Raw genomic sequence first — 27,279 nt, 5'->3', positions numbered from 1 at the left:
AAGATGCCATCACTTGTAAGTCACATTGTTTTATTTACCACTAAGAAATGTTGCCAATTAAATTGCAGCATAATGCTTTCTTGTCACTAAGTTTTTATATTTTTCACTTATAAAGTACTCAAAGTGCATACATGGAAAGGAACGTACATGTTAAATAAATAGGATAAGGTACCTCCACATCTTCTTCACATTCACTTTCTGAACCAGTGTCACTGATGTCCATATTTTTCACATGATATTCTCCTCTGGACGTCAAGAACACTGGTGATGCAGATTTCTTAGAGAATGCTCTGTTGTTGTCTCTCGGACTTTCTTTCAAGATGCTGAGACCCATTTGGCAAGTTCTGAAACTTGTGCTTCCTTGATCTTACCGAAAAGTATCAACAGAACATTTTATTAGGTTGGTGAAAAAAGTAATTGCAGTTTAAAAGGTTAAAAATAATTGCAAAAACTGCAATTATTTTTGCACCAACCTAATAGCTGACAATGCATGTTTCTTCCTCAAAAGATTCTTAAATGGTTTATTGTCTGAAATGTCAAGAAGTTGTATTTAGCCAGGAATTACAACCAAGTAAGGGCATGCACAGGCAGGAAGATGACATCACATCCACAGCATGTTCAAGAATAGCTGCAAGATGCATCCTTGTTTCACAGTGTTAAAATATAGGGGGGAAGTGGATCTTCAAATAAATGTAATATAGTATGTGTCTTCAAATTCCACTTTCAGCTGAAGTTCTTAAGGTACCCAAGGAAGGGGGAGGCCAAGCCGGCATAGCTCTAAGTTCCTTGACCCATCTTCAACTCCTCTTGTCTGCTCTCTCTTTTGTTCCTCCATGTAAGATTTTGTTTGCAAAGAAGTTTCTGCTGCCAAAAAACAGGTTTGAATCCCTCAGATATCAGATATGGCCCTTCCTATCTCGGCTTTCTGTAAATTTGTAATAATAACGCACAGGAGGAGTGGCCAGTTAGCTCAGTTGGTTAGAGCATGGTGCTAATAACACCAAGGTTGCTGGTTCGATCCCCACATGGGCCACTGGGAGCTGCGCCCGCCTTTAAAAAAAAAAATAATAATGCACAGGAGACTCTTAAATTTCCAGAAATTTCACTGCCACAGGCTTCTTCCAAAGCCTTGGTAGAGGTCTTAGTAATGTGTCCAAATGGCCACATGGTTTTTAAATGTGAAAAATATATGTTTGTGCTCTTAAGGAACTGCCTCCCCTCAAATTGTATAAGCTTCAGGTGCCACAAAACCTAGATCTTCCTTCGATAATGCCACTTTACATTTGGATAGCACTGAGTTGCCTAGTAGAGTCACATACATTTTCTCATTTGATTCTCACAGAAACCTGGATCTTCAACATGGAAAATCTGAAGCTTTTCAAGGTTAGATGACTTGTATAAGGACACTGTATCAGGCAAATCATTTTGCTAGAACATAAAACCAGGTGCTTGAACTCTAAATTCAATCTTCTTTCCATGGCATCACTTTGGTTAACATGGGTTGTCTTGGCTTGAGAAGTTGCCAAAGTGACTCTTACAAAAAAAAAAAAAAAAAAAAATTTTTTTCCGAATTCTAATAAAAAGTTCTAAGACGATTTTTCTTTGACTTCTTGAATGTAAGTATGAAACATTAAAAAAAATTATGGTCAAGTGGATGGTGAAAGTCACTTTCACACAACGGGCAAAACAATATTTACTGGTTTGTACTGAGTTATTGGCCTGCCAAACCCTCATTTGGAAGGCCGCACCACTTCTGGAAAAGAACATCTTTGTGATGGAATTCATGAGAAATATGCCCTTCTGAACATCCAAAGAAAAGGCTTACCCATTTTTTGTTTGTTTGTTTCTGTTTAATCTTTGTTCAACCCAGAAATATATGCACACACAGGAACATATTTTGTCATATTTGGAATCTGGATATATAGTTCCTAAAAATATATTACTTCTTTTTTTTTTTCCATGCATATTTCCCTCTAATAGATTCATGATGTGGTTTGAATGCAATATCTACCCTTGTTATCAAGCATGAACAGAGCAGAGGACAATTTCTTTTTAAAAGCACAATGCCCTACCAATGCTTTTAAAATCCATTAAAGAGTATCTCACCAAGCCTATGAGAGCATTACGATAATTGCTTCTCTTGCCTAGGTGAAAAAGGGACGTATCTGTCAACTAAAGAAGTGCAGAAGCAATTAACACCTCAACACTCTATTGGGAAATTGCTTAAATTAAAGAAATAACAGCGATGCTTCATGGTTATTATATTTCTAATATTTAGTTACTAGCACGGCTGTAGAGTGCCTCAGTCATTCTTATCTACCATCCCCAGTGCAAGACAGCCAGGAGCTAGTGTGCGCACAATTCAGGGTATATTTGGGTGTTGGCATGTGTGGTAAATATGGTTCTTTGGTCACATTTTTCAGAGGCTGAATCCAAAAATAATGCTGATATATGCACTGATGAAATCAACATGCAAGGCTATGTATAGCTTATGTCAATAACTTCTCAGGCATAAAAAGCACATTTCTGGATTCTGTGCTACCAATGGAACCGCCTTATCTGTCCTCTTCTAAGGCTGGGCTACTAAACAAAAAGTTTATATTTACCTGAATACGCTGTGATATATTCACACAACAGAATACTCCACAGGAGTGCAAATGAATGAACTATAGGTATAAGCAACAATATGGATGAATCTCACAAACATGTTGAGCCAAGAAAGTCAGACACAAAAGAGTACACACTGTGTGATTCTTTTACATAAAGTACAAAGAACTGGCAAAATTAATCTATTCTGTTAGAAGTCAGGGTAGTGGTTACCCCTGCCTAGGGGAATTTGGGGAGTTCTATTTCTTGTTCTGAGTGCTGGTAACACAGATATAGCCAATTTGTTGACAATCCTTCTAACATACAAGCTCAGACAATTAAGTTCGTGAACTCATCCTAGAAAATGTGCTACATATCTCACTGCTGAATATCACTACAGTCACCTTCGAAGTGCTCCCCTTGGAAAGCTATGCACTGACACCAGCACCTAGTCCACTCTTCAAAGCAAATTTGGAACTCTTTTTCTGGAATGGCCATCAGAGCTGTCGTCGTATTACCCTTGATGTCCTGAATGTCATCAAAATGTCTTCCTTTCAATATTTCCTTTATCTTCGGGTAAAGAAAGAAGTTACTGGGGCCAGATCAGGTAAGTAGGGAGAGTGTTCCAATATAGTTATTTGTTTACTGGCTAAAAACTCTCTCACAGACAGTGTCGTGTGAGCTGGGACATTGTCGTGATGCAAGAGCCATGAATTGTTGCTGAAAAGTTCAGGTCATCAACTTTTTCATGCAGCCTTTTCAGCACTTCCAAATAGTAAACTTGGTTAACTGTTTGTCCAGTTGGTACAAGTGCATAATAAATAATCCCTCTGATATGAAAAAAAACCCAAAAAGTTTATATTTACCAAGCCAAACAGCAGTGGCACATGACTGAGCCAGAGAATGGATCAGAAAGGTAAAAACTCTCGTTTGTCAGCCCCGAGATCTAGAGAGAGCCTAGAAGTCCAATCCATCATTCTTCCCTCCTCTGGGAGACACTCAATAATGTTATATACAGTCTTTATTGAGTGCAGTCTAGATATACAAACCTGATTAGGGTTTTGAGAGACACAGAAGCTGAAAATAAGGCCTGGGCTCCTGCAAATCTTAGTAAAGGTAAAATGTATTTCTTTCCTTCCCCTGCACCCCGACCCCCAAAGCTTGGCTGTTGTAAGAGGGACCATAGCCACTTCAGGAATTCTCAGAGAAAATCATGTAGGATACACTAGTGCCCATTTACAGAGGTGAAGTCAGGTAAAAATAGAAAAGATGGCAAGCAAGAAGAAAAGCAGCCATGAACCCAGAAAGATGCTGGAGGAGACTGTGAAGGAGGAGGGCAGTTTGTTCACCTTGGGGCCTGAATTAAAGCATAGACGATCTTAAAGGTCATCTGGTTCCAGACCTACCTCCAGTTGGTTTTTGTTATGTGCCTACCTGCAGTCATCATTCAATTCCTGTCTGAGTAAGTGATCCTCTCAGAAAACTACCTATGCCTTCTTTGGACAGCTTTAATGAACAATCATTCCATTTATTAAGCACTTTATTTACACTAGGCCTGAGTGTAAATATGCTGTGGCCGACAGAATCTAAGGTAGTCCTTTCATGGTCCCTAACTCTTGATCACTAGCCCCTTTTCTTGAGTATGGACGTGACCTGTGACTTGTATCTCACCAGCAGAATATGACAAAGGTGCTAGTATGTGTGTGATTCTGTGTATGGGATTACACACGTAAGATTGTAGTGCCTAGCTTGCTGGAGACGTTACCGTCCCTGTGGGCTCTAAGGAAGAAGGCAGCCATGCTGGGGCAGAGGGTCACCTCTGGCTGACAGCCAGCAAGACACTGAAGCTCTGAATGAGATTCTGCCAACAACCTGAGTGAGCATGTAAGCAGATCCTTCCCCAGTCAAGTGTCAGATGAGACCACAGCTCCAGCTGATACCTTGACTGCAGCTTTGTGAGACCCTCAACAGAGGAGCAGATAATCATGTCTAGATTACTGACCCACAGAAACTAGGAGATAATAAATGTGCACTGCTTTTAAGCTGCTAAGTTTTGGTAATGTTGTTACACAGCCTTAGCCACTGGGATGAGATCCAAGACTCCCAGTGGATGCCTGAAACTGTGGACAGTGCCGAACCCAACATATATTATATTTTTTCCTATGTGTACATACCTACAATAAAGTTCAATTTATAAATTAGGCAAATTAACAATGTACTATAATAAAATATAGTACAATGTGAATATCGTGTTCTCTCTACCTGTACAAGGTATGACATGACAATTAAGTTCGCAAACTGTTGCCATGATTTTGCTAACATTATTTTGTGACCAGAAGGATTATTCATTATGAATTTGTACCAACCGGACAAACAGTTAACCAAGTTTACTACTTGGAAGTGCTGAAAAGGCTACGTGAAAAAAGTTAGCCGACCTGAACTTTTCGCCAACAATTCATGGCTCTTGCATCACGACAATGCACCAGCTCACACGGCACTGTCTGTGAGGGAGTTTTTAGCCAGTAAACAAATAACTGTATTGGAACACCCTCCCTACTCACTTGATCTGGCCCCTAATGACTTCTTTCTTTACCCAAAGATAAAGGAAATATTGAAAGGAAGACATTTGGATAACATTCAGGACATCAAGCATAATACGATGACAGCTCTGATGGCCATTCCAGAAGAAGAGTTCCAAAATTGCTTTGAAGGGTGGACTAGGTGCTGGTATTGGTGCATAGCTTCCCAAGGGGAGTACTTAGAAGGTGACTGTAGTGATATTCAGCAATGAAGTATGTAGCACTTTGTCTAGGATGTTTGTGAACTTAATTGTCTGACCTCATATCTCTGTCTCTCAAAACATTTTATTCTACTGTATTTATCTTTTCACTTAAAGGAAGCACTTTACAGCTTCTCTTTAGCATATCTGAATTGCCACCATCACTACTCTTGCACTTTGGGGCCATTATTAAGTAAAAGGAGGGTTACTTGAACATAAGCACAGTGATACCACGGCAGTGGATCTGATAACTGAGAAGACTGCTAAGTGACTAAAAGGTAGGGACTGTACATAGTGTGGATACACCCGACAAAGGGATGAGTCACGTCCCGGGAGGGCCTGAGATGGACATCGTGAGATTTCATCATACTACTCAGAATGGCACCCAATTTAAAACTTACGAACTGTTTATTTTTGGAACTTTCCATTTAATACTTTTGGACCATGGTTGATCATGAGTAACAGAAACTGTGGAAAGCAAAACCATGGATAAGGGGGCGACTACTGTAGATGCTTTATATGCATTTATTCATTTAGTCCTAATTACCCTCTCATTTCAGACAATGGGAAAACTGATACATGAAGCATGAAATGAAGCAACCAGCCTAAGTCCACATAGCAGTAGGTGGTAGGGCTGGGATTCAAACAAGACAGGCGCATTCCAGAGCCTGTGTTCCTAGCCAGTAAGGTTTGCTCCTTTCTCTATTTCTTAGAAAGCTGCTTCCAAATCTCACTCCCTATAACTTAGCCTTATAGCATGGGTCAAAAATCCAAATGCAGGTGCTAACCAGACACATTAAATAAATGAAGCAAGCTCTATTTAATCTGATCTGTAGGGCGTGGGCATGAAATAGGATGAAATGCAACAGGTGCTACCTCAAGGCATTTGCTTGCCAAACACATGTGCAGGCTGCCGTCAGCCAGTAGAACGATGCTAGTTGGTGGCCGTGACACCTGAGTTCTAGTTACGCCTCTAAAATCATGGAGAACACACTGATTCTTTTTCCATAGCACTGAAAGCATTTAAACCAGTTATCGTTTTTGTTTTGAATCTTCTGTCACCCTTTTGTTGTTCTTTCTCACAGATGGTCTTCTTGACACATGTATAAATATTTTAAAGGTTTTGGCCCTGTGTGCTGGCAAGAATGTCTCCCTGTCTTTTTCTCCATCTGCAGGGTTGGGTCTCATATGCCTACCAAGATATGACTCTGCTAGGTAGCTCCAATCCACTAATATTTCTCTTGCTATTATAGTATTTAAAAAAAGGTACCCAGGTATTACACAAACGCATTTTAGTATAAGACTCGAATGATACAGCAGTATATGGAGCAAAGCCTGAGAGCGCCCTTCCACACTCTCCCTCTGCTCCTCCTCCTATCTCGGAGGAAACCAGCATCAACGTTTGTGCCCGACCTGTCATTCTCTGTTCAGACACTAACATTTAACCGAAGTCAGATTAAATGATATTTTCAACATAACAACATGTCTTGGAGATCTTTTCATGACATCGCCTACAGATCTACCTCAGACTTTTGAACAGTATTGTGATCTTTCTTAGAATGGTCTCACCCTAATTTGTGTGACTATTCCTCAATTGATAGATACCTTAGGTTGTTTCCAGTATTTTACTAACAAGCAATGAATGCTTCAGTGAAACATCTCTGTAGGTACTGATTTGCTGGCACGTTTTATTCCCAGTCCTGCCCATTTTCATGTTCAACCATACCCCCCCCACACACACACCTGTCCACTCATGGCTGATTGAAGGGACTCTCAGTTACTATGTTTTAACAATGGTACTGGAGTTGGGAGAGATCCCTTTCAATCCCCACAACCACTCTCCTTCCAAGTCAATGTTTGCCTCAGAGACAGCAAGTGGTGGTAACAGTGGTCAGTGGGGGGCTACTTATATATTTGTTCAAAGCATTTCTTTTTATTAGATTGGGATGATTCTCAAAAAGTACCATATCTTACAAATAGGCAAGTATGGTTACATTTTTGTGCACAAATGGGAGTATTGTTGTAATGTTGGGGAAAGTGCATACATTTTTTAACATTTTGATTGATGTTACTGAAGTGTCTTGCAAAAATTGATATTCCTACCAACAATATATGTGTGTTTCTATCCTGTGTCCTTGATAGCCCTTGATATAATGAGCATTTTTAATATTTGCCATTTCATTTTTTGCAAACTCCTACTATTTTCTTCCCTTTGTTCCTTGTGTCTGGAGAGCAGAAGAGGAGTTCTTGTCATCATAATTACTACCTCCTTCATCTAGCCTTGAATAGTTCCTGAATGCGCTTTATTAGACTATGGACAACTTTATCATGCAAGAATTATCGCTAACAGGAGATGTTAGGACAGCTAGAAGAATTTTCCCAAGCTCTCTAAGCCAGGACAAAAAGAACATGGGGAAAAAAATCTGCTGGTATGAAGTTACTTTTAGCATCGTGAAATGCTGAGCTCCTTAATTCTAATGATGCATCTCCGGTGGCTCCTAAAGAGAATACTCTTAAGCTAGAAAGGATAGAATTTAAGATCAAAGTAAGACGAAACTTATGCCAAAGGTAGGTAAAGTAATAGTAAAGAATGCCTTAGCTCTTTAAAATATATGTGAGTTTCTAGAGTTAGATAAATTACCTCCCAGAGAATGAAAAGAATGTGCAGATGTGATTGTGAAATAAATATAAAGATGAAAAATATGCCAAAGGCAATACTGTGCATCTCAATTTCTACAATAAGGAGCTCTGGAAATCCTAGATCTCTGGGACTGATGGCATGTTTTGGCAAATTTAAAATTATTGTACCACTGAACAATAAGGTATGCAAGCCCACATTTTATATAATGACACTATAACATAAATACGATACTTGAGTATTTCAGTGGGCTTTTAGAGACATCTCTCATGATAACTTGTGGCTAGAACAGAGCATTGTGAGCTGAAAGTCTATGGGGCTCATTAAGGATGCAAATCAGTGTTACGGGGGGAGGGTCCCAGTTTCTGGTGGGGTTGCTGCAGAGCTCTGTCCCTGCTACTGCGATGCTCACAATTCTTAACTCTTAGATGCTGATCAATCAAATCTCTGGCTAGTTCCCTGCTAAAAAAATGTAGGAAATATATGTGATAATCAGGATTAGAGATTCCTTCCACCATGTTGAAAATATGAGCTGAATCATTTGAAAGCTGGGTACACAGCTGAAAGATTAAGATAATTCTAAACTCAAAACCAGCTCTGTTGTTGGATAAACTTGGGCTAGTTCCTTAAGCCTCTGTGAGCCTTCATTTCTTCCTCTGTATAATGGGATCATTTGAACAAACAAGCCTGGTAAATGACAGATGCCCCACAATTGCTAGCAACTTCCCTTCCCTCCTCTTCTCAAAGTTTACTAGCTGAATATAATAGAAATAAATGTGCAGAAAACTGAATAATGGGTGTAGTGTTGTCCAGCATAGTACGAAGAGCTACTGCTTAAGGGAGGAAGCCTACTTCTTAAGAGCAAGTCATGAGAAGGAGACCTATAAATTGTAGTTGATGACAAGTTCGACATAAATAAACATCATTATGTCATGTAAAAAGATAGTCTCAGTCTGCATTGATTGAATGGAACCCCAGATCAGGGAAGGTAATGGTTCTCCTGTACTCTGTTCTCTTCAGACCACAGCTGGTGGAAGGATTCAGCTGCCACAGGCAAATGAGCACTGAGAAGCTACAGGAAGATATCATTGTGAGGAACACAGGTCACAGAAGGCCAGGTGGAAGGAAGGAACATGCTTTACCTGGTTAAAAACAACAATGATGATGGGACGACGATGATTCAGGGAAGAGATGACAGGGGCATTAAAGTACCTGAAAACCTTACTATGGGGGAAGTTCAGAAGAATCAGAAGAGCCAACAGGTAGAGGTACAGGGTGGGAAACTTCCATTCATTGGCATGAGGAATATTTTCCAACAGGCAGACGTGTAAAAAAGTGGGGGCTACCTTGTAAGATAGTACGCTTCCTGTCTCTAAAAATATTGAAGCAGAAGAAGTTAGATGTGGAGTTTCCCGTATGGAAAGAGGGAATGATGTGTATGCATGCATGCGAGCGTGTGTGGTAGGTTTAGGTGTTTATTAGACAAAGAGCAGTAAGAGAACTACAAGTAGCATTCCTCCATTCCATCTCATTATGCTGCAAGGTTTGATGCATAATTGTGATCAGATCCTAAGGTAGGTGATGGGAAGAGAGTCTTTTATACAACAGACATGGACTGCACCCAGCTACGAACGCTGCTGGGCAAAACTTTGTGGGGGAATTTTTAATAAAAAATAATTTCTTGCATTTAAGACACTGTAACCTTAAAATGGAGATAAGTCTAGAACCCAGGAAAAGAACTGCAGAGCAATTTGAAACAGGATGAGCTAAATTGCCAAAAGATTTAATAAAGACATACAGTATTCTGGGTGCTGATAGAAAGACATGATTCTGGAAGGGAGAAGTTGCAGGAGACCTCCCAGGGGAAATGGATTATGATATATGGGGACAACATGGGGTGTCAGCATGAGATGTGTTAAGTTCATTTTATCCCTTTTTGATTTGCAGAGGTAGAGTTTGCAAAAGAGAATGGGGGGGGGGCTTCTGTTTAGTTAGGGATCTAGAGGGCTACAGGGTAATTCTGGGACAATCCACTCTCCCCACCTTTGAAATGACACCTCTTCCCGTATCACAGCGTCCCCTCCTTACGCTGTGTGGACCTCACCTCTTATTTCACCAATAGAGCAACTAGTAGAGGACTGTATCTTCTCAGCAGGAAATCTTCCATCCTCATGCCTTTGTGCCCTTGGACTCTGCTTTCCTGCCTGCTGCCACCTCCATTGCATGCTGGATGGCCCCCGTCTAGTCTGTTCTAAGACTTTGCTTTTGTTTTTATCGCCTCTCCCTCCTGTGTCAATTTCTCCCACTCTATTAGATCAACCACACTAGCACACAGACATGCTGATGTGTATACTTTATCCACGCTCCACTACTTTCTAACCCTGTGACCTTGGGCAGCTTACTTTAGCTCTCAACTTAAGTTTGGTAGAGGGGAATAAACAAAACTTACTTCCTGGAGGTGTTATGAGGAAGAAACAAAACTGTATTTAACAAAGCGATTTATCCAGTACTGGGAACATAGCATGAAATGAATGGCAGCCAGTATTTTTTATAATTATCTACAGCTTCCTCACTCTTTCTAGATTAGGTTATTCATGTGATCATCACGTTCTTATTATTCCCTAGGCTTAGGGTTAATATTGTTCGGCCTCCCTTTCTCTTTTAGTATTTCTTTTCACTTTATTGCAGAAGCCCCATATGCCTTGCTCTCCCATTCAAACAAACCGCTTCTGCACTATACATCAACAGCTATTTATCAACAAACTGACAGCAGACAGCATTGTGGTTCCCAAAGTCATTTCTCCTGAGAAGAATCTCATTCCAAGCCAGTGTTTCCTAAACTATGGTGTATATAAACATTGATGGATGTATTTGAGGGGGAACACCTAAACCCTTTTTTTAAATTTCAGAGTTAGAAATTTCTAAAATTTATATTAGAAAAATATAATTAGCATATCAAATCCCAGATAATAAAGCTTAGGATAAAGCTAAGTGAAAAAGCGAATCGATTTAAGTTTATTTAAAATCATATTATTATACGACAGAGAGAACACAGATATATAACAAACAACATGAACATGGCATGTGAGTGACTGAAATCTGGGAAGCAGGTCTAAGTCCTATAAGCCCGATGAATAAGAAAGAATTATTAATGGGCCTAACTGCTGTATCCTACAGAAAGGCTGTGTTAAGATGGTTCTTCATTTTCCCCAACACCAATCAATCAATACAACTTTCACCCCGCCTAATTTTCTAAGGTCACTTAATTTAAAAACCCTGGACTGAAGGTCTGCCTAACCCTGAGAGTAGAGAATCAATTTTTCTCCAGTACAGAATAGCAGAGGGAAAAGAATTTCTCATTGTAGCTTTTGTGCACGTATCCTTGAGCCTCCTTGTACAATGTTCTTTAGACCCCAGGAGGCTGTGCTGGCCATTGTCAGAGTCACTCCAACTGATTACTGTGTGTACCCAGAGCACACCGGTCAAATGCCACCACTCCTGTCACGTAGGGGGTTCGGGAAACATAATTTCCCCTAAAATTGCATGCTGGAAGACTTATGGCTTAAAAATTATTTGCTGCATACGTACCACTTTAGTATATTTCACCCATGTTTACTAAGGCGTGAGAGAAGTTCAAACATAATAGGCTGTCATTTCTCTGAATCACTCAAGAAAGCCACAGCACCGAACACACAAATCAAGTGGCTCGTATTCCCCAGTGCTATTGGAGAACTCGGCACGTTCACCCAGCCACAGAGCAAAGTGGATCAGTTCTCTGGGGAAATCTGTTACGTGTACCTGCCATAAGTAGTAATAAGTTCTATGTATAGACTCCAGCTATTTCCACATAGTTTTTAGCTTTTTTCTGTCGCTGAGCACTTGAGTAAATCATTCTCATCTTGTCACTTTTATTGTTACACTGTGCTCAACCTGTGTCTTCGGCTATTATAGGACTGCACAGACATTTTCAGCTCAAATAGAAACAAACGAGGCTGGGGGGAGACCTCTGGCCTTTAAAATTCTCAGGCTTCTAGCTGACCTATATTTCATTCATTAGAGTTGGGCAGCAGACAATTTCCTTAGAAATGTCACATTTGGTGCAGACTGAGGACCTGCCTCACAGCATTCGAGGCAGAAAACGTATGATAAACAGAGACTGTGTTGTGCTTTTTTGCAGGACAGTGTGCTAGCCATAAGGTAACAGGCTCTACACAGAGAGAACCTGCCGGCTGAGCTCCGTCTGCTCATCCATTCCACAAGCATCAATTGAACGCCTACCGTTTGTTACACGCAGTTCTAGGCACTGGAGATACAATAGGAAACACGACAGAGAAAGTACCTGTTCTCGGGCAGCTTACATTTTTGTGGGGGAACGAGAAAAAAACAACAACGCACCAGTTAATTTTAGATAGTGATAAGCACTATGGAAAACACAAACAAATACACACACTGGGGTGTGGGCAGAATCTCAGATGTATTTGCAGCGTTACCAAGAGTCTCCACTTTATGATCTTAGAAACTTCTCTCTAAGGAAGTGATACCGTTTTGCTAATTGTGTAACTATTCAGTAATCATAACACAGGTAAACATCATTGTTTTGGGGTTTCAATGCTGACTGTAAGGCTTCTGGTAGGGCCCGGCCTCGACCTTCGTCCCCGATATCCTCACCGTGGCCCACGGGATGCTTTTGAGGATACAGGACAGCGAAGGGAGTAGGGAAGGTCCATGCCCCTTGGTATTTTCCCACGTGGGTCATTCCCTCGCTAATAGCCGAGCTTGACTTGGCATTTTGGACAGCCTCTGCAGCGCTAGTCTTTTTTTCTAACTGTTTATTGTGAAATAATCTGAGGAGTACCTGAGAGTTGCAAGAGCATGAAAAAGAACGCCTTTGTCCACACACACAGAGACATCTCTTTTTTTCTAAATTACTTGAGAGTACATTGCAAGTATAATAGCTCTTTACCTCTTTTGTTCTAGCTTTCTTGAGGTGTAACTAAACAATGTAAGATATTTCAAGTGTACAACGTGATGAGGTGATATGCATGTGTGTCGTGCAGCACCATTCTTTGTGTGACATTTCACACTTGCTCGATTCAACTGGCTTTGGTTTCCCACCTGTGAGACTCGCTCACTGTTTTGAGGGGCTCAGTGGTGGAACTTAAAGAGAGGAAGCAGAACCAGGCCCGAAAATCAGAGTACATGCCCTTCATACCCCGAAGTGTGTTATAGCTATAAAAGCCTGGTGCAAATGTCACACTATATACCTGCTGTAATAATGAAAATTTAGACCAATGAAGCGTCAAATTGTGTGCTAACAAAACAGGCAAATGCTAACCCAACAGGGCAAAAACTTCAAAATTCCTGCCCTTTCCCCTTTAATACAAGGTTGCCAGCTTCTCTGTGGTGCCAAGGGTGTTGTATTATTTTCAAGACTGGTTTTTCAGTACGTGTTGACTCTTTCTGGATGTATTCTAAACAGCTTGATTGCATACATCTTGGGGTAATGGACATTTCATACTCTCAGCTTCGTATTTTTACCTACAACAGCCAAATGTGAAAAGCAAGAAGGGCTTCATACATATCAACTTCATTCCATTATGACCAAATTGATCAGTGCCTTTTCTTATAGTCTAGAAGGAGAAAAAAAAAAAAAAATCCCACACAAACTTTTGTGGTCTCATTCTGGCTACAGAGTTAAGATAATTTTCCTAAGGTACCAAAGTTTGAAAATGCAATAGATGTGAGTGCTTGACCTCTGCCTGCATTTGTGAATTGCCCCGAATTCTGTCAAGACTAGCAGAAGCAAAGAAAGCTATCCTACCTGGAAAGAGGAGGCAAGTCAAATAAATAATATACAAATTCTAGGCTTTGAGGCCCCATGTAGTATTCTGTCTTCCCTTCACTAACATTAGACAGCCATGATTAAATGCCTCATTTCTAAGTGGGAAAAGCCACAAATTATTGTAAAATCTGTCAAACCAAGAGTCTATAGAAATTTCCTCTAATAATTCATACAAACCCTTCAAGTGGTCAAAATTCAACTCACCAGTAATCTGTCAAATAAAAGAGAACCAAATCAACAGATTATTTTTGATAAACATAGATGTGCATTAGAATCTGTTAGCTAAAAATGTCTTTGCACTTGAAATTCATCTTCGCTTTGAAAAAAATGGGCATAAAAGAGATTGAAAATATTCATCCCTAATATATTTTAATGGAATGTTATGTCTTTACTTTAAATTTTAACTTCAGTGTCATAGGGACACTCAGGTCCTTTTTCATTTTAAATCATTATTTAAAAATTTATATAAACTTATGAAAGCCTAAAAAATTGTTTTCTTACATATTTTTATGCCATAAGAAACATGATTAAAATGACAAGTTTCCAAACAACATAAATAATGCATCCCAGACCCTTTATCCAAAGCAAATGAATTTTGCTCCTAAGAGATGTTTAATCCATTCCTTTTTTTTTTTTTTTGAGAAGAGAAACAGAGGAGAATGAAGGGATTTACAGTTAGAATTTTCATTTAATGAAGGCACATATTTGACTTGTGATTATAAAATAATTGCTATAGTAATTTTGAGTTTAGACAGGGTTAATGGATTATGATATGAATGAAAAACAAATTATATTTATGTTAATATTCAAGGTTACCTCTTTGGAACAGAATTATTAAAAGTTACTCATTATCACACTATGGAAAAAGTGGAGTCCATGTTAAGAAATTTTATCTATGTATATGTGTATTAATGTTTTCTCCAGGAAGTACTCGGTCTACATTTGTAGAATAAGTTTCAGAGAACAGCCTAAAATTTCATAGAACTTGGAGAGAGAAGCTTAAAATGCCTTCCACTACTGTACACTGCCCCCTCACCTTCATCAGAGAAAGTGCCTACATGAATGGCCAACTGCAGTCACCATCCTTGGATCATTGGGAGTGGAATTGAGGGGAGATGTGAGGAAAAGCCATAGCTCTTTTAAGGTTTCAGCAAAATGGCCTTGGGGCTGCCTCTGCACTGAGAGGTGCCTTTGCATGGGAAGGTTCTGGGGCTGGTAGATGAGCCGAGCTCTCCTTTAGGCCTTATTTCACTTCCATGGTGTACTTTTCTCTAGACACATCTTTCCTTGCTACCAGGGTAGTAATAACACCTTTGAGGGAAGTAAGACTGGGAGGTAAGCACAGGAGAAAGGATCAAAGCCTGTAAACTTGCATTTTGCTCTTATAACTCCGTGTGGTCCAGGAGAACACTGGGATTTTTCAGCTGAGTCTCCAGTAAATAAAGAGCATGCATTTTCCTGGCCTTTTCTTCTTCACATTTCTCTCTCGTGGCCTTAGTAAGAGTCCAGGTAGACATGGTAGGTGAGTGGTTAAGACTTCTTGATGCTGGGCCAGATCTCTCTTTGATTTAAGCGACTCCTGAGCCAAAGATCAGGGGAGACTCTCTTCTTTTTACCAGAACAAGAATTAATAGGTAGTTAAGGAAGACAGTAAAGGTTTGGAATTCCCAAATATCAGAAGTCATTCAGGAAGCAGTTTCCAAGAAGTTCCCTGATTTTCTCCTGAAGATAATACTAAATAATAATCACCATATAGTAACCACTTTGTTTTCTTAGCCCTCTGGCTGGTGAAGTCTTTTTTTCTTGGACTGTTCTAAATAGCTAAGAAGATTTTGAAGTCACTCAAGCTTTCTGGCCCTATCTTATGAGAGATGAACAAAAAGGTGGTTGTCCGTGTTCAAACTCCAGGAAAATAAGTCATGAAGCCTACAGAAAACGGTTCATGATTCTGGTGACTTTTAAATTGACGTAAGGAGGAACAAAAGGAAACATTCTATAATGAAGAATCTCTTGGTTGTCATAAACGAAATATTATGATTAACAACTTCTATGTACCTAACATGTAATTTTAAGAACTGCTTAATGACCTTAAGGAAAAGTCCGGCCCTCACACATGTGTTATAATTTAGTATGTAACATTAAAGAACCCATGAAAGGAACACATGATAACAGTGCTTTTGTTTAGTATCAGACATGGGAAGTCTCTTCAGTCTTCCCAACAGAGGCGTACTGCGTACCAGCTAATGTAGAGAAGGCAGGAAGGAATTGATGGATAACTAGCATTCTTGAACCTCAAACTTTGGGTACTTCCTTATTGCTGACAAGGAAAAAGCAGAGCATGCAGCCCATAACTGACTGCAATAGCTTTCCTTAACATGACCAGCACTAAGATTGATGTTTGATAGAAGGGCATCGAAGATATCTCCACACTGGGTGATGCCATCTAATTACAGAATTCAAATTACTTTACACTCTTCAAAGCGCACAAACAACGATGTATAATATATTCACAATACGCTTCTTTATAAGCCTTGTACTTTGATAATGAAGCTAAGCCTTCGGAATAAGAATAAAAATAACCACACGTCGTTCTTATACAAATAAATAATAATCACGAACAGGGCTGCTCAGAATTGAACTCATCTTGCTCTTTATTCAAATGGAAATTTCTCCTTTTCACTGACAGATTTGCCAAACCATTTAATTTAATGCTGAGAACACTGCTTTGTTTCTCCGGAATTGCTAAAAATACTATACTCTAAAATCCTGTAGCTAAGGTTTAGCTGTACTTAATTGACTTGTATAAAATATATAAAGACATTATTTTTGATAAATATCTAAATGTATTAATACGTTTAACCCTCTCTTAAGTACAGTTGCTTCCACAAGAGGTTTTCCATGAATTATACCTAGTTCAGATGAAATTTAAATAACCTTTTGAATTTCCTTCCTCATTTAATTTTAGAACTTAGGTCATTCTCAAAGTCAAAACTTCAAAATATTGAAGTTTTGGGGTAAAGACATTTTAAGGTATTTATTGAAAACGTTGGCTGAGAAAACAAGCATCACTTAAAGTATTACAAGAATCCTACTCACAGCTTCCTAAGGAAACAAAGTCCTGGAGTTTTACAAGAGTTTTCCAATAGAAGTAAATACAGGTTCAAAGAGACAAGAAGAAAGGAATAAATTTTATTTAGCACATACATGATCTGCTACAGCAATTCTGAACCCTTTTGTTCTGCCAGGTATGTCTCAGTAAAGAAATAGATGCTGCTATGAGAGTCATCCCCTGCAAACAGAGGTGAGAGCAAGTACATGAGTGAGAGCTGCTGTAAATTCAAGTCATTTTACAAAGAATTTGCACACAAGTGGAATTCTCACAAGTTGGCAAGTTTTCCTGAAGTCTAACTTTCATGAATATTGCTTGACCAAGTGGCGTAGAATGCAGTCTACGTCCTATGAAATAGCACCATGTTCATTACCCAGGTGGAATTATTTAGGCTCACCACATCACAGGGTTCAAAAGCAAAACAGCTGAAAAATCCAACAATCTGGTCTAACCTGGAATGCTCTGTCTCCTCACAGCCAACGCTCCATCAGGCGGCTTTGTCTGGCTGGCGGATTTAGTGTAGGGGCTCTCATCTGCAAAGGTACAATGAAGGCTTTGGTTAATTTCCATCCAGTTTCTAACGCAGTGAAGATCTGTTAATGGATTGCCATCCTTCTGCCAGAGAGAGGTGAGGTGGTATGCAAGGTAGAGTCAGTAGATCCACCTTTTAAGGATTGTCAGGATCAAGCTATCATGCACAGGAAGGCACACAATGGTAAGAAGTATGCAAATAGAGTATGCAAGTTAGTCGCCTGTCACCTACATTCATTGATAAAGATCAGTGAATATCAGTAACAGGAAGACAAAGAAGGAATACAATGGCTCAGTAGGCACTAAGCATAACCAGCGAGAAGAACAAAGAAAATGAAGAGAAATGTTACAGTTCAGATAAGCAGATGACAGAACATTAGTATTGCAGGGAAACAAAGACACACAGAATTAGTGGCTTCTTGAAAGTGAACTGGCATCCCACACCAAAGGGAGGGAACAGGGACATTCCGTGTAAGACCATGAAGGTAGGTTAAGAACAGGGAAGGCATGATGGTTTGGCAAAGGAAGAGGTATGCTGCAATGAGCTGATTCACCCTGTTTTAGAAAGAGATGAAAATAATCTGCAGAACCACAAAAAAGCAACTGAAAAGACAGAAGAACTAAAGTTCAATATATCTGTGAGAGTTAGGCAAGAGACTGAATGAGCAAAACACTAGGTGACGAGATCATAGAGGTGATGGAGCCATCAAGTTCTAAGTAAAATAAACTTTTTTTTAATCTAGAAAAGGGTTGGAATATAGGAGTAATGATCTGGCGTTGAAATCATTAGGGTAAATAGAAAGGAAGAATTCTTCCTAGTTTGCGTGGGGACATCGGTGTAAAGTAACAGAGATGTCTGAGTAACAAACTTAAACATTTTCAAGATTAGGATGTACACAGACTGAGCAAATATAATGTAAAATAATAGTCTAGCATATAGAGTCAAACTAGATGACCCAAATGTTACCTCTGGACACACTATAAGGTTGGTTTGTTACTGTTGTTATAATAGGAAATCATTCAAGAATCATATTGTGCATAGCGAACTATTAAATGCAAAAGGATTTAATTCAGAAACAAGGCTTTGTCATCTGAAAACATTAAATCTCCCAACTAAGTGGTTTGTGTTTCAAAATTAAGGAACTTGATTCCTCTCTAGCATGTACTTCTGGTTGAAATGATTCACGATTTCCTCATAAAACTAACAAGGTCTTTAAAAGCAATGACAAAAAAAGAAAGATTAACACTGCTGCAAACGGCAATTAACTTAAAAAATGGAAGTCACACTGTTTCATGTTTATATTCCATTTGTCACACAATTCTTTATATTCTTCCAACCATAAACTACGAACTTCCAGATACCAATACAATCACAGCACCAGTTTTGCTTATGAAGCAGTATCCTAGGTCTTTGACTGTTCCCTTTGCAAATGCAATTTTGAATATAATCACAAACCACAAAACAAAAGGTAAGCATTACATTACAGAAGTCTCCATTTGCCCCACCATTTTCACGTGAGTATTTGAGTGCTTTTCTCACAGTGTTGATTTAATAACCAGGCAATATGCTTTATAGATATATTGTAGCTATTGAAACAAATTTACTATATGTTCAAATCTAGATTCTTTATAAAAACAATTAAAATGCATTTCCTTTTATTACCCAAAACTTTGATACTCTACATTTATGAGTACAGACCACTGAGAAGGAGATACAAATCCTAACAACCAGTTTTAGGTACAGAATCTGGAAAGGTTTTCCTCAGTTTTCAACCTGTCAAGAGTCCAGCCAATTAAAATCCTGGGTTAAATCTACTGTTAGATTTCTTAAAGGGCAATAAGAGATTTGCACAGGAAACACTGAGGTGTTTTGCACTTGATACTCTATTTTAAGGAGACGTTTCTTCAGAAATTTACCCAGTTTGCATTACAGAAGTAGTCAACCCTGGTAAAACTGGCTTTCTATTTATTCCATATTTGGAAATAGAGCTGAGATAGTCTAGTTCGGCACACCCTTAAAAGGCTGAAACTAAATTAGAGATGGCTACCTGGCTGGTCTGTAATATCCATTCCCCAGCTCCCACCTTCACTCTGTATTCAGAGTGTTCTTACTGAACATACACAAAAGGAGACAATTATCTGGATGCCATAAGTGACATTGGTCAAAGGACCAGACTGAAATAGTTTCCATATTCTCTAAGAATAGCTTGCCAGGGTCAACCAGGGTGACAGTGGTAATCGTGATGGAAGTAAGTGAGGCAGATCTTGGCAACATTTATCATGCAATTGAAGGAGAGCATAGCAACACAGCAGCATGGCAACATTTAACGTCTGTTTTCCAAGAAACTTTTCCTAGGAACATCTCTTTATTTTAAACCTCTAGGAGGCATCAGGGGCCTTTTAGAAAAAGCTAGCCGTCACAGAATGAATATCAAGTCTCAGGAGGTGATTTACTCAAAATCATCTCTTGATTCAAACTGTGTAGTGTTCATTGAATAGTTGCTGATAGATGAATGAATTATATTCAACTTTTCAAACTAAAGCATTTATTGTAAAGAAGCAACCTGAAAAAAGTCATTTGCTATGAGCTACCCTCCCTCCTATTTTCTTTTTCTAGGTTTATAGTCTATCCCTTTTAAAGTCACATGATCAACCAACAGCTATTAAGTATTGACTTATGGAATGTTAAAAATCTGACTCTTTGTAAAACTACTACACATTAAAATGTATTTACTTTAACTTTCATTTAGACTACAGAAGAATTTATTGAACAACCCCTAAAATAATGCCTTTAAATAAAAGAATCCTGATTTTTCATACCAGACTCTCAGGCTTGGTTTTGATGATGGAGCACTGAACAAGGGATCCTTATTGAAATTCACTCTAGGGGCAAAGCAGACATTCAGCTGGGGAGCTAGTACTCGCTGAAAGGAATGCTGCAAGCCAACATTAGGTGCATCTCAGGGTATCAGAACCATTGGCCTCTTCTAATGACATCTTAGCAGATAGATAATCACTGTCACCGATGATGGCCACACACTGTCACAGGGGGGTGCATATTGGTCATAACAAGGAACAGCACGGATCTCCTTTACAGTGACATCCCATGAGGCAAGGGAAAATCCCCTCCATTAAATGGAGACTTGACACTGACAGAGGCACAGAAAGGGCTTAGTCAAGCATATACTTGAAACAGAAGTAGTACAATGGGGGGTGGGGACCATCTGTCCTTCTCATTTCCTCCATTTTGCCCAGTCTCCTCATGTGCCAAACACAGGAGGGGCAAACAGATCATTTGTTCTCATTACATGTTGCAAGTGAAGCTGGTGTTATAAACGTGGAAAGCAAACATCGGGCACCTGAGGAGCAATGCTTCATTCTGCATCATGTCAGCACTGAATCACATCTTGAGGAATGGAGTCAGGTCCCCTCACGTCATAACCTCGAATGGCTGCCTGGCATCTCATAGCTTCCATGTATAATCAGGCTGGCTCTCGTCTCTCCATCTCCTGCCTCTCCCATTCCCAGAGTCTGGGCTTCCCAGCGGAGCCAGATATGGCTGTGGTTTCAAGAATCTCTGGCTGTGTTCAGGGCTTCGTTGAAGAAAAAAAATTTAATTTCCTTTGGCTGAGACTAATCATCGGATGCTAAACAATTCCTAGCAACTAATTACACACAATTGAGGCACCTGCTAAGCCAGCAGATCCCTTAACTTCTTGATTAGGGAAAAAATAAAAGGCATTTTGTGCAATTAAACGTTATGACCACTTCCTAGCAGCGGGGAGACAGGCAGTTCATGCCACAATGTTCATGCACGTCATTATGAACTCAGAAGAAAACCCTTATTTTTCATGAATGAACAAAATGAAATCCATTGTGAAGGAAATAATCTGTCCCTTGAGGTCAATTACATTCCACACATTTTAGTGCCTACTATGTGCAAACTAAGAATTACTTGGATAAAAGATAAAACTTTAAGTAGAATGGTGATTGAGGAATTCTTATTAGCCCATAGGTTTGAGACAGGAACACATGCTTCGTTAGCTGAGGAGGAAAATGAACATGGGCGTGGGATACTGGTGGAGGTGGGGCATAGGATGGGAAAGGGAGCTCTACTGCAATGAATTTATCTAGAATTTTACAATCAGAAAAATCAAGAAACAGGCTATTTTAATTTTCAGCTAACATGGAAGTTTTGTGTGGTGTGGGACCATAACCTTTCTGTACTCAGGTCGTGTGAACATTTGATCTCAGCCCCGCAGGAATGTATAGTAGGTTGGCTGTTTCTATCCTGTGGACACTAGATCTCCAGTTCAGTTTGCTGCCTTGATGGTTTCATGACACACCAAAATTTAAGCAAGATTTCCTGAAGGGTAGCTGTCAAAGGGTTTTGATAATAGAACTTAAGTATGTCTTTATCTTCTTGTTAAAATAATGTATAACTAACGACAAGCACAGTGTCCTGCATAATATAAAGAAATGCAAACTCAAAGATTCCTCTTCAATCCAAAACAGTTCTGAATCCCAGGTTAAAATAACACCTTCTCTAGAGTCATACAAAAAAAGTGCACCCTCAATCTTTCCTAGGATCAGAGGCTTCTCGGTCCTACATAATCTCAGCTCTATTACTTTGGCATATAGAGGCTATGACAGATAGCTGCTTACAACTGATCTCATTGAGAATGAATTAATTTCATCTCCTTTCCTAATGGGATAAAGTGGTCCACACAACCAGTTTTAAATGAGAAGGGAGTGAGAATGATCTGAGCTTGATGGCAGGAGGCAGAGGCAGCACGCAGCTCCATTATAGTCTCTTTCCTATTAAGAGATGATTTCACCCTCCAATGGTCTACTTTCCCTCCTCTCTTGTTATTTGTTTTGCGTTTGCGTGGCATAAATGTCTATTCTTGACTCTGTAGGGTTTCTTATAGTTTTATAATATAGACACAGAGGTGCTTTATATTCTTAAAGGGAATCCGGTATTTTGCTTTTGAACATTAAAAAAATATATATCATCCAAACAAACCACAACTTCATTTTTAAAACAAATGTACAATGGTTTCTTCACAATGATAGATGTCCTCAAAAATTATATTAATCACACTTACACAACCATTTCAGCAATTAAATATTACATCTAGAAAGAATGTCAACCATACAGCTCCTATGGTTAAAGGCCTGTCTTGCAAGAAAATTTTCCTCCCTCATTGCTTCATGACCTAGCTCCTTGCAACTCAAAATGTGGCTCATGGACAAACAGCATGGGCATCACCTGGGAGCTTGCCAGAAATGTACATTCTCAGGCCCTACCCCACACCTATGGAATCAGAGACCACATTTAACAAGACCTCCAGGTAATTTGTATGAACATAAAAGTTTGAAAAGCCCTGATCCAATTGATTTGACCAACAGCAATGGCACAGGTAATGAGGCTACATCTGTCCTGATTGTCACCTGATTGTGTCAGTGGCAGCCCACAAAGAAGCTGGCAGAATAGCTTCCATATTACCCCCGGGAGTCAAATACTGTAAGTTTCGAATTGCTCATGGAATGATTTCTTCAAGTGGAAATGAAAATGTTGCAATATTATGGTTTTGAGTGAATTCCATATTCTCTTGAGCCACTGTAAATCCTTTAACAATTCTAAAATGGCTTATTTATGGGGGATAACTGGATACAACTTAAGGTCAGGCTACCTGGAGGGGTTGATTAATTGCAATAATAACTGATTAGCCAATTTGTACTTTAGGGTGGAGAGAGGAAATAGTATTGAATTATTACTCCCTCGCTAGCAAAGGACAACTGAAAATGAAAAGTTATGCTCTACCTCACGTTAGGGACATGTGGGAAGAACCTTCCACAGTACTATCTATCTCCTTACACTCTTTCCTCAGACGTAGAGTCTTCCTTGCATCTGTGCAGTTCTCTTGGAACCAGGAAGGTCTCCAGCACAGAACCTGACCTTTGGTCTTCATGCGCAGATAAATAAAACTGCTGTGATCCCTGAGCATCTGGTCAACCTTGTGGAAGTGTTCTGTGGTAACTGGGCTGCTCAGTGGTGCCTACAGGCCTTTTGGAAAAGTAATTTCTCGAGCCAGGTTAATTTGTAAATCCTCTCTGAAATTAATGAGCATGAAATTGCACATTTTCTGCCTCTGGCATTCCTATTGCTCATGTGTCTGAATCACAATGAAAACTCCTATGCTTCTTCCTAGTATTGTTTCCAGCAAGAACAGATGAGCAAGAGTCACAGCAGTCATAGACTGGCCTCATCACCAAGAATGAACATATCTAGAGGGATGGACTCCATGATGTAAAGCTCACTTGCATTTCCATATCAGATCCTAATTTAAAAAATTAAAATCTTAAATTCAGTACAGCTTCTACATTTTCTATATGTAAGAGGGCCACATCATTTAAATGTTTGGTTTACCCCTTAGATTATGCCAGCTGAAGTTCTCAGTGTCTCAGCTATGAAATATACATAGAATGAGTTCTTAACGTTACAATAATAATCTGGTGAAAAATATGAATTACTTCAGGGTAGTGAGTATCGGCTATTTAAAACCACATTTGTTCATTCTTCTTTAAAAACTGCAGCTTTTGTCAGGGAAAAAGTCTGCATTTATGTGGGCAGCAACAAGCGAGACCATATCTAAGTATTCTTGGAGAATCATAGGAATCAATGATTTCATGTAGTAGTAACTAGAGATGGATGGTAAGATTAATAGAAATAAATAAGACATTTAGAGAAATTAAGGTCCCCCCAATTTGTTTAACCAATGAATAATATGGAATTAAGAAGTCACTGTGATACATATTGATAACAATTTACTGGAGTAAATTTTGGGGGGGAAATCTTAAATAGTACATAGATGTTTTTTGTTTTGTTTTTTTGAGATAACTCCTGAAGCAAAATGTAAAAATGTCTTCATTGAAAAGACTGAGAATGTTTTCTTTTTTAACATTCCTATAACAGTGGTCACAGCTTCAAAACTGTGATCATTAATTTCTTTTGTTGACCCTTGTCTGGGACATATATATATTTTTTCATTTCTACTGTAAGCTAGAGAGAAAAAGATGGAGCTTTCTGTAAAATCACGGCTCTCCAAGAACCCTTCTTTTATATGCTATTACTGCAAAGGTTTCTATATTTCGAAGATTTTAGTATAATAGTCACTAAAGTCAAGATTGGTTAAAAAATAAGAGGAAGCAAAATGCAATCAAGATGACTTTAGGAGCTCTAAATTTTATGGTGTATGAATGAACACTAGATGTCATTATAAAAAAAAAAATTCACGTATACCTGTGGGGTGGAGCATTCCAGTCTAGGTTTGACTATCGAGAAAACAGCCTTTAAAGCCCTCACCTGTTGCTCTGATAGTCAGTGACACGAGGAAATCTTGTAACTTAGGCAACTTTCAAACCTAGTCAGTGGCTCAGTATTTTTCCTTCTTTTTCTTTTTTCTTTTTCCCTGTTAACCAAGTATAGTGTAAACTGAAACAAACGTCAACTACTGGCAAGTAAATTTATACAAATCAGTGATCAGATAGTCACTACTGCTGGCAAATTTCTAAATGAAACTGGAAAAAAAAAAAGTATTACCACCACTGTTCAGACTCAGTTTCCAATATACAAATTGAAGACCTGTTTCTATCTCTACCATCCCAGAGTAATAGAAAGGGGAAAATGAAGAGTGTATATTTATAACCTTGAGTAACATTTCGGAGCTAGAGCACAGACTATTGTCCTTAGTGTCATTGATTGGACCAAGGCACAAAAACCATATGTGACTGCCTATATGTGCCAAGACTCATTGTGTGACTCCTAACTCCCTCTTTCATGCTGACGTGTGTACTGGCCTTAGAAACGATGCTCGAGAGGATGTTTCCAATATGTTGAAGAAAACCAAAGCTTTGTCCAGGAGTCTATTTTAGTTAATAATCAAAACAGTGAAACGAGAGATGAGACTTTGTGGTAATGGAGAAAATGGATTGAGTCAGAAGTTATCAGAGCACAGAGTAGGTGAAGGAAAGTAATCTTCAGGTTAAACCCCTGGTTGTACATAAGGGATGTAAATTATGCAGAGAAAATTAGTTTGATCATAATTTTATAACATTTTAGATGCTTCTTTCATTATGTGTCAATGTCACTGGTCTCCTCTACACGTAATCCAAACATTTTCTTACAGACCTTTACTTCTGCCTTTGTGTGCACATTAACAAGTAGTTCAAGAACACTTGAGTCAACCAGAAGACTTTCTGTCAATAATACTATCACGCTGTAACAATTATAGCTCACATTTATTGAGCACACATTATAGGCCAGTATGAGTCTAGGTCTTTTAGATGTGCACTCTTATTTCTTCTCACAACAACTTAAGACATTTTAAAATAACAGGAAAAGATAAATTCATTTTACAAAAGGAGTCCTGGCTTTAAGGAAGAACTTGCCATTGTTCACCATGGTGCATTTAAGAGGAACTAATATGATAATGAAGCCTAGAGCAGGGTGGGTGTATTGCATGCCTAGCACTGGGCTTCCTCACAGCAATGTAATTGCATCGCTACAATTAATTATACTGTTTGAAATACGAGGATACGAGGCTTATAGAGATGAAATGATGTGCCTCAATGTACCTGGGAAGCAAAGTGAAGAAATGAAGCTTTAACTTACATGCCTTTAGACATTGCTCTTCACCATCAGGATATATACTATTTATTAAAATTAGATTCACATACTTTTTTGGACCGTGTGTGTGTGTGTGTGTGTGTGTTGTGTGTGTGTGTGTGTGTGTGTGTGTGAAGAGAGGCACTCCTTCACATAGTAGTCACTACTGGGTTTATTCTGGGTGACTACAAATCCCTGATACAGGGATGTGACGCTACATTTGAAGATCTCCTAGAATTTCAGGTTAGAAAAAAAAAAAATCACCCCTCTCCCAGTTTTCAGATCTCACTTCCTTGTCATGAATTCTTGGTTTAATTTACGATATAAGATTCAAGGTTTTTCCTGGCACATAAACAAATCACTTGAAAGAATGCCTTTTAGCCAAGAAGTTCTAAGCATTTCAGATGAAATCTGGGTGAATTTATCTCTCTAACTCAAACTCTATGCCAACATTCTCAACTGATAGAGCATTTATGAACTGGTACCTACAAGTGGTTTATCATCTTAAAATGAATAAATAGTGGGATACTCTCATTTCTCCTTTAGTATTCCAGACAACACGCTCATAGCCTGCTGCGTACAATATTTCAAACCTTTCATTAGCGTCATGCAGCTGGAAGGAGAAAATAAATCTTGGACCAGGCGACATCTAGCAATGCAACGAAGAAAATGGTGGAGAGACTTGTGTGGTTGGCAAAAGAGATCATGGAGTCTTTCTTCTCTCTCTGGCTCTCCAAGGCTGTTTCTACATATAGTGTGGTTCCAGAGTAGGGGTGGGCAATGTCAACTTTCAGGCTCAGAATTCTCTGCGTCAGAATTGCTGGGCAGATGGCTGAGTACTTTTTGCTAGACTCAAAAATTTCACAGGGAGTTTTTGAAATCCAGGTGGTTAACAGACCTAACAGGAATATTTTCCCCCGCAAGGTTGTCATCTTTTCTGGCCTTGGTTCACGTCAGGACCTATCTCTGAACTCACTTTTTATAGATTTTAGTTTTGAAAATTACCAAATTTAAGCCCAATTTCTAAGTGTGAGCCAGTCTCATTACACACCATTTTAGAACCAAAACCTTCTTGCCAGTAGGGTGGAGGTGAGAATCACACGTGGATCCCTTGGGGATAATA

At 39.1% G+C, this 27,279-nt stretch overlaps 1 protein-coding gene across 14 annotated transcripts in view; it reads right to left on the bottom strand.

Annotated features, from left to right (window-relative positions):
- The window catches only part of GRIP1 (glutamate receptor interacting protein 1), a 621,870-nt gene that overhangs the window by 147,718 nt on the left and 446,873 nt on the right, over window positions 1-27,279 (bottom strand). For 11 of the 14 annotated variants that reach the window (XM_074325453.1, XM_074325445.1, XM_074325441.1 and 8 more), the window contains exon 2: window positions 17,407-17,487. The exons of the other annotated variants lie outside the window; for them this stretch is intronic. In XM_074325453.1, coding sequence (XP_074181554.1) covers window positions 17,407-17,487 — 81 coding nt within the window. The remainder of the gene's footprint in view (window positions 1-17,406; window positions 17,488-27,279) is intronic. 14 annotated transcript variants of the gene reach the window in all.

This window comes from Rhinolophus sinicus, linkage group LG02, assembly GCF_036562045.2.
Source record: "Rhinolophus sinicus isolate RSC01 linkage group LG02, ASM3656204v1, whole genome shotgun sequence".
Lineage (NCBI taxonomy): Eukaryota > Metazoa > Chordata > Mammalia > Chiroptera > Rhinolophidae > Rhinolophus > Rhinolophus sinicus.
The sequence above is the reverse complement of the archived record's forward strand: the minus strand, read 5'-3'. Positions and strand labels throughout refer to the sequence as shown.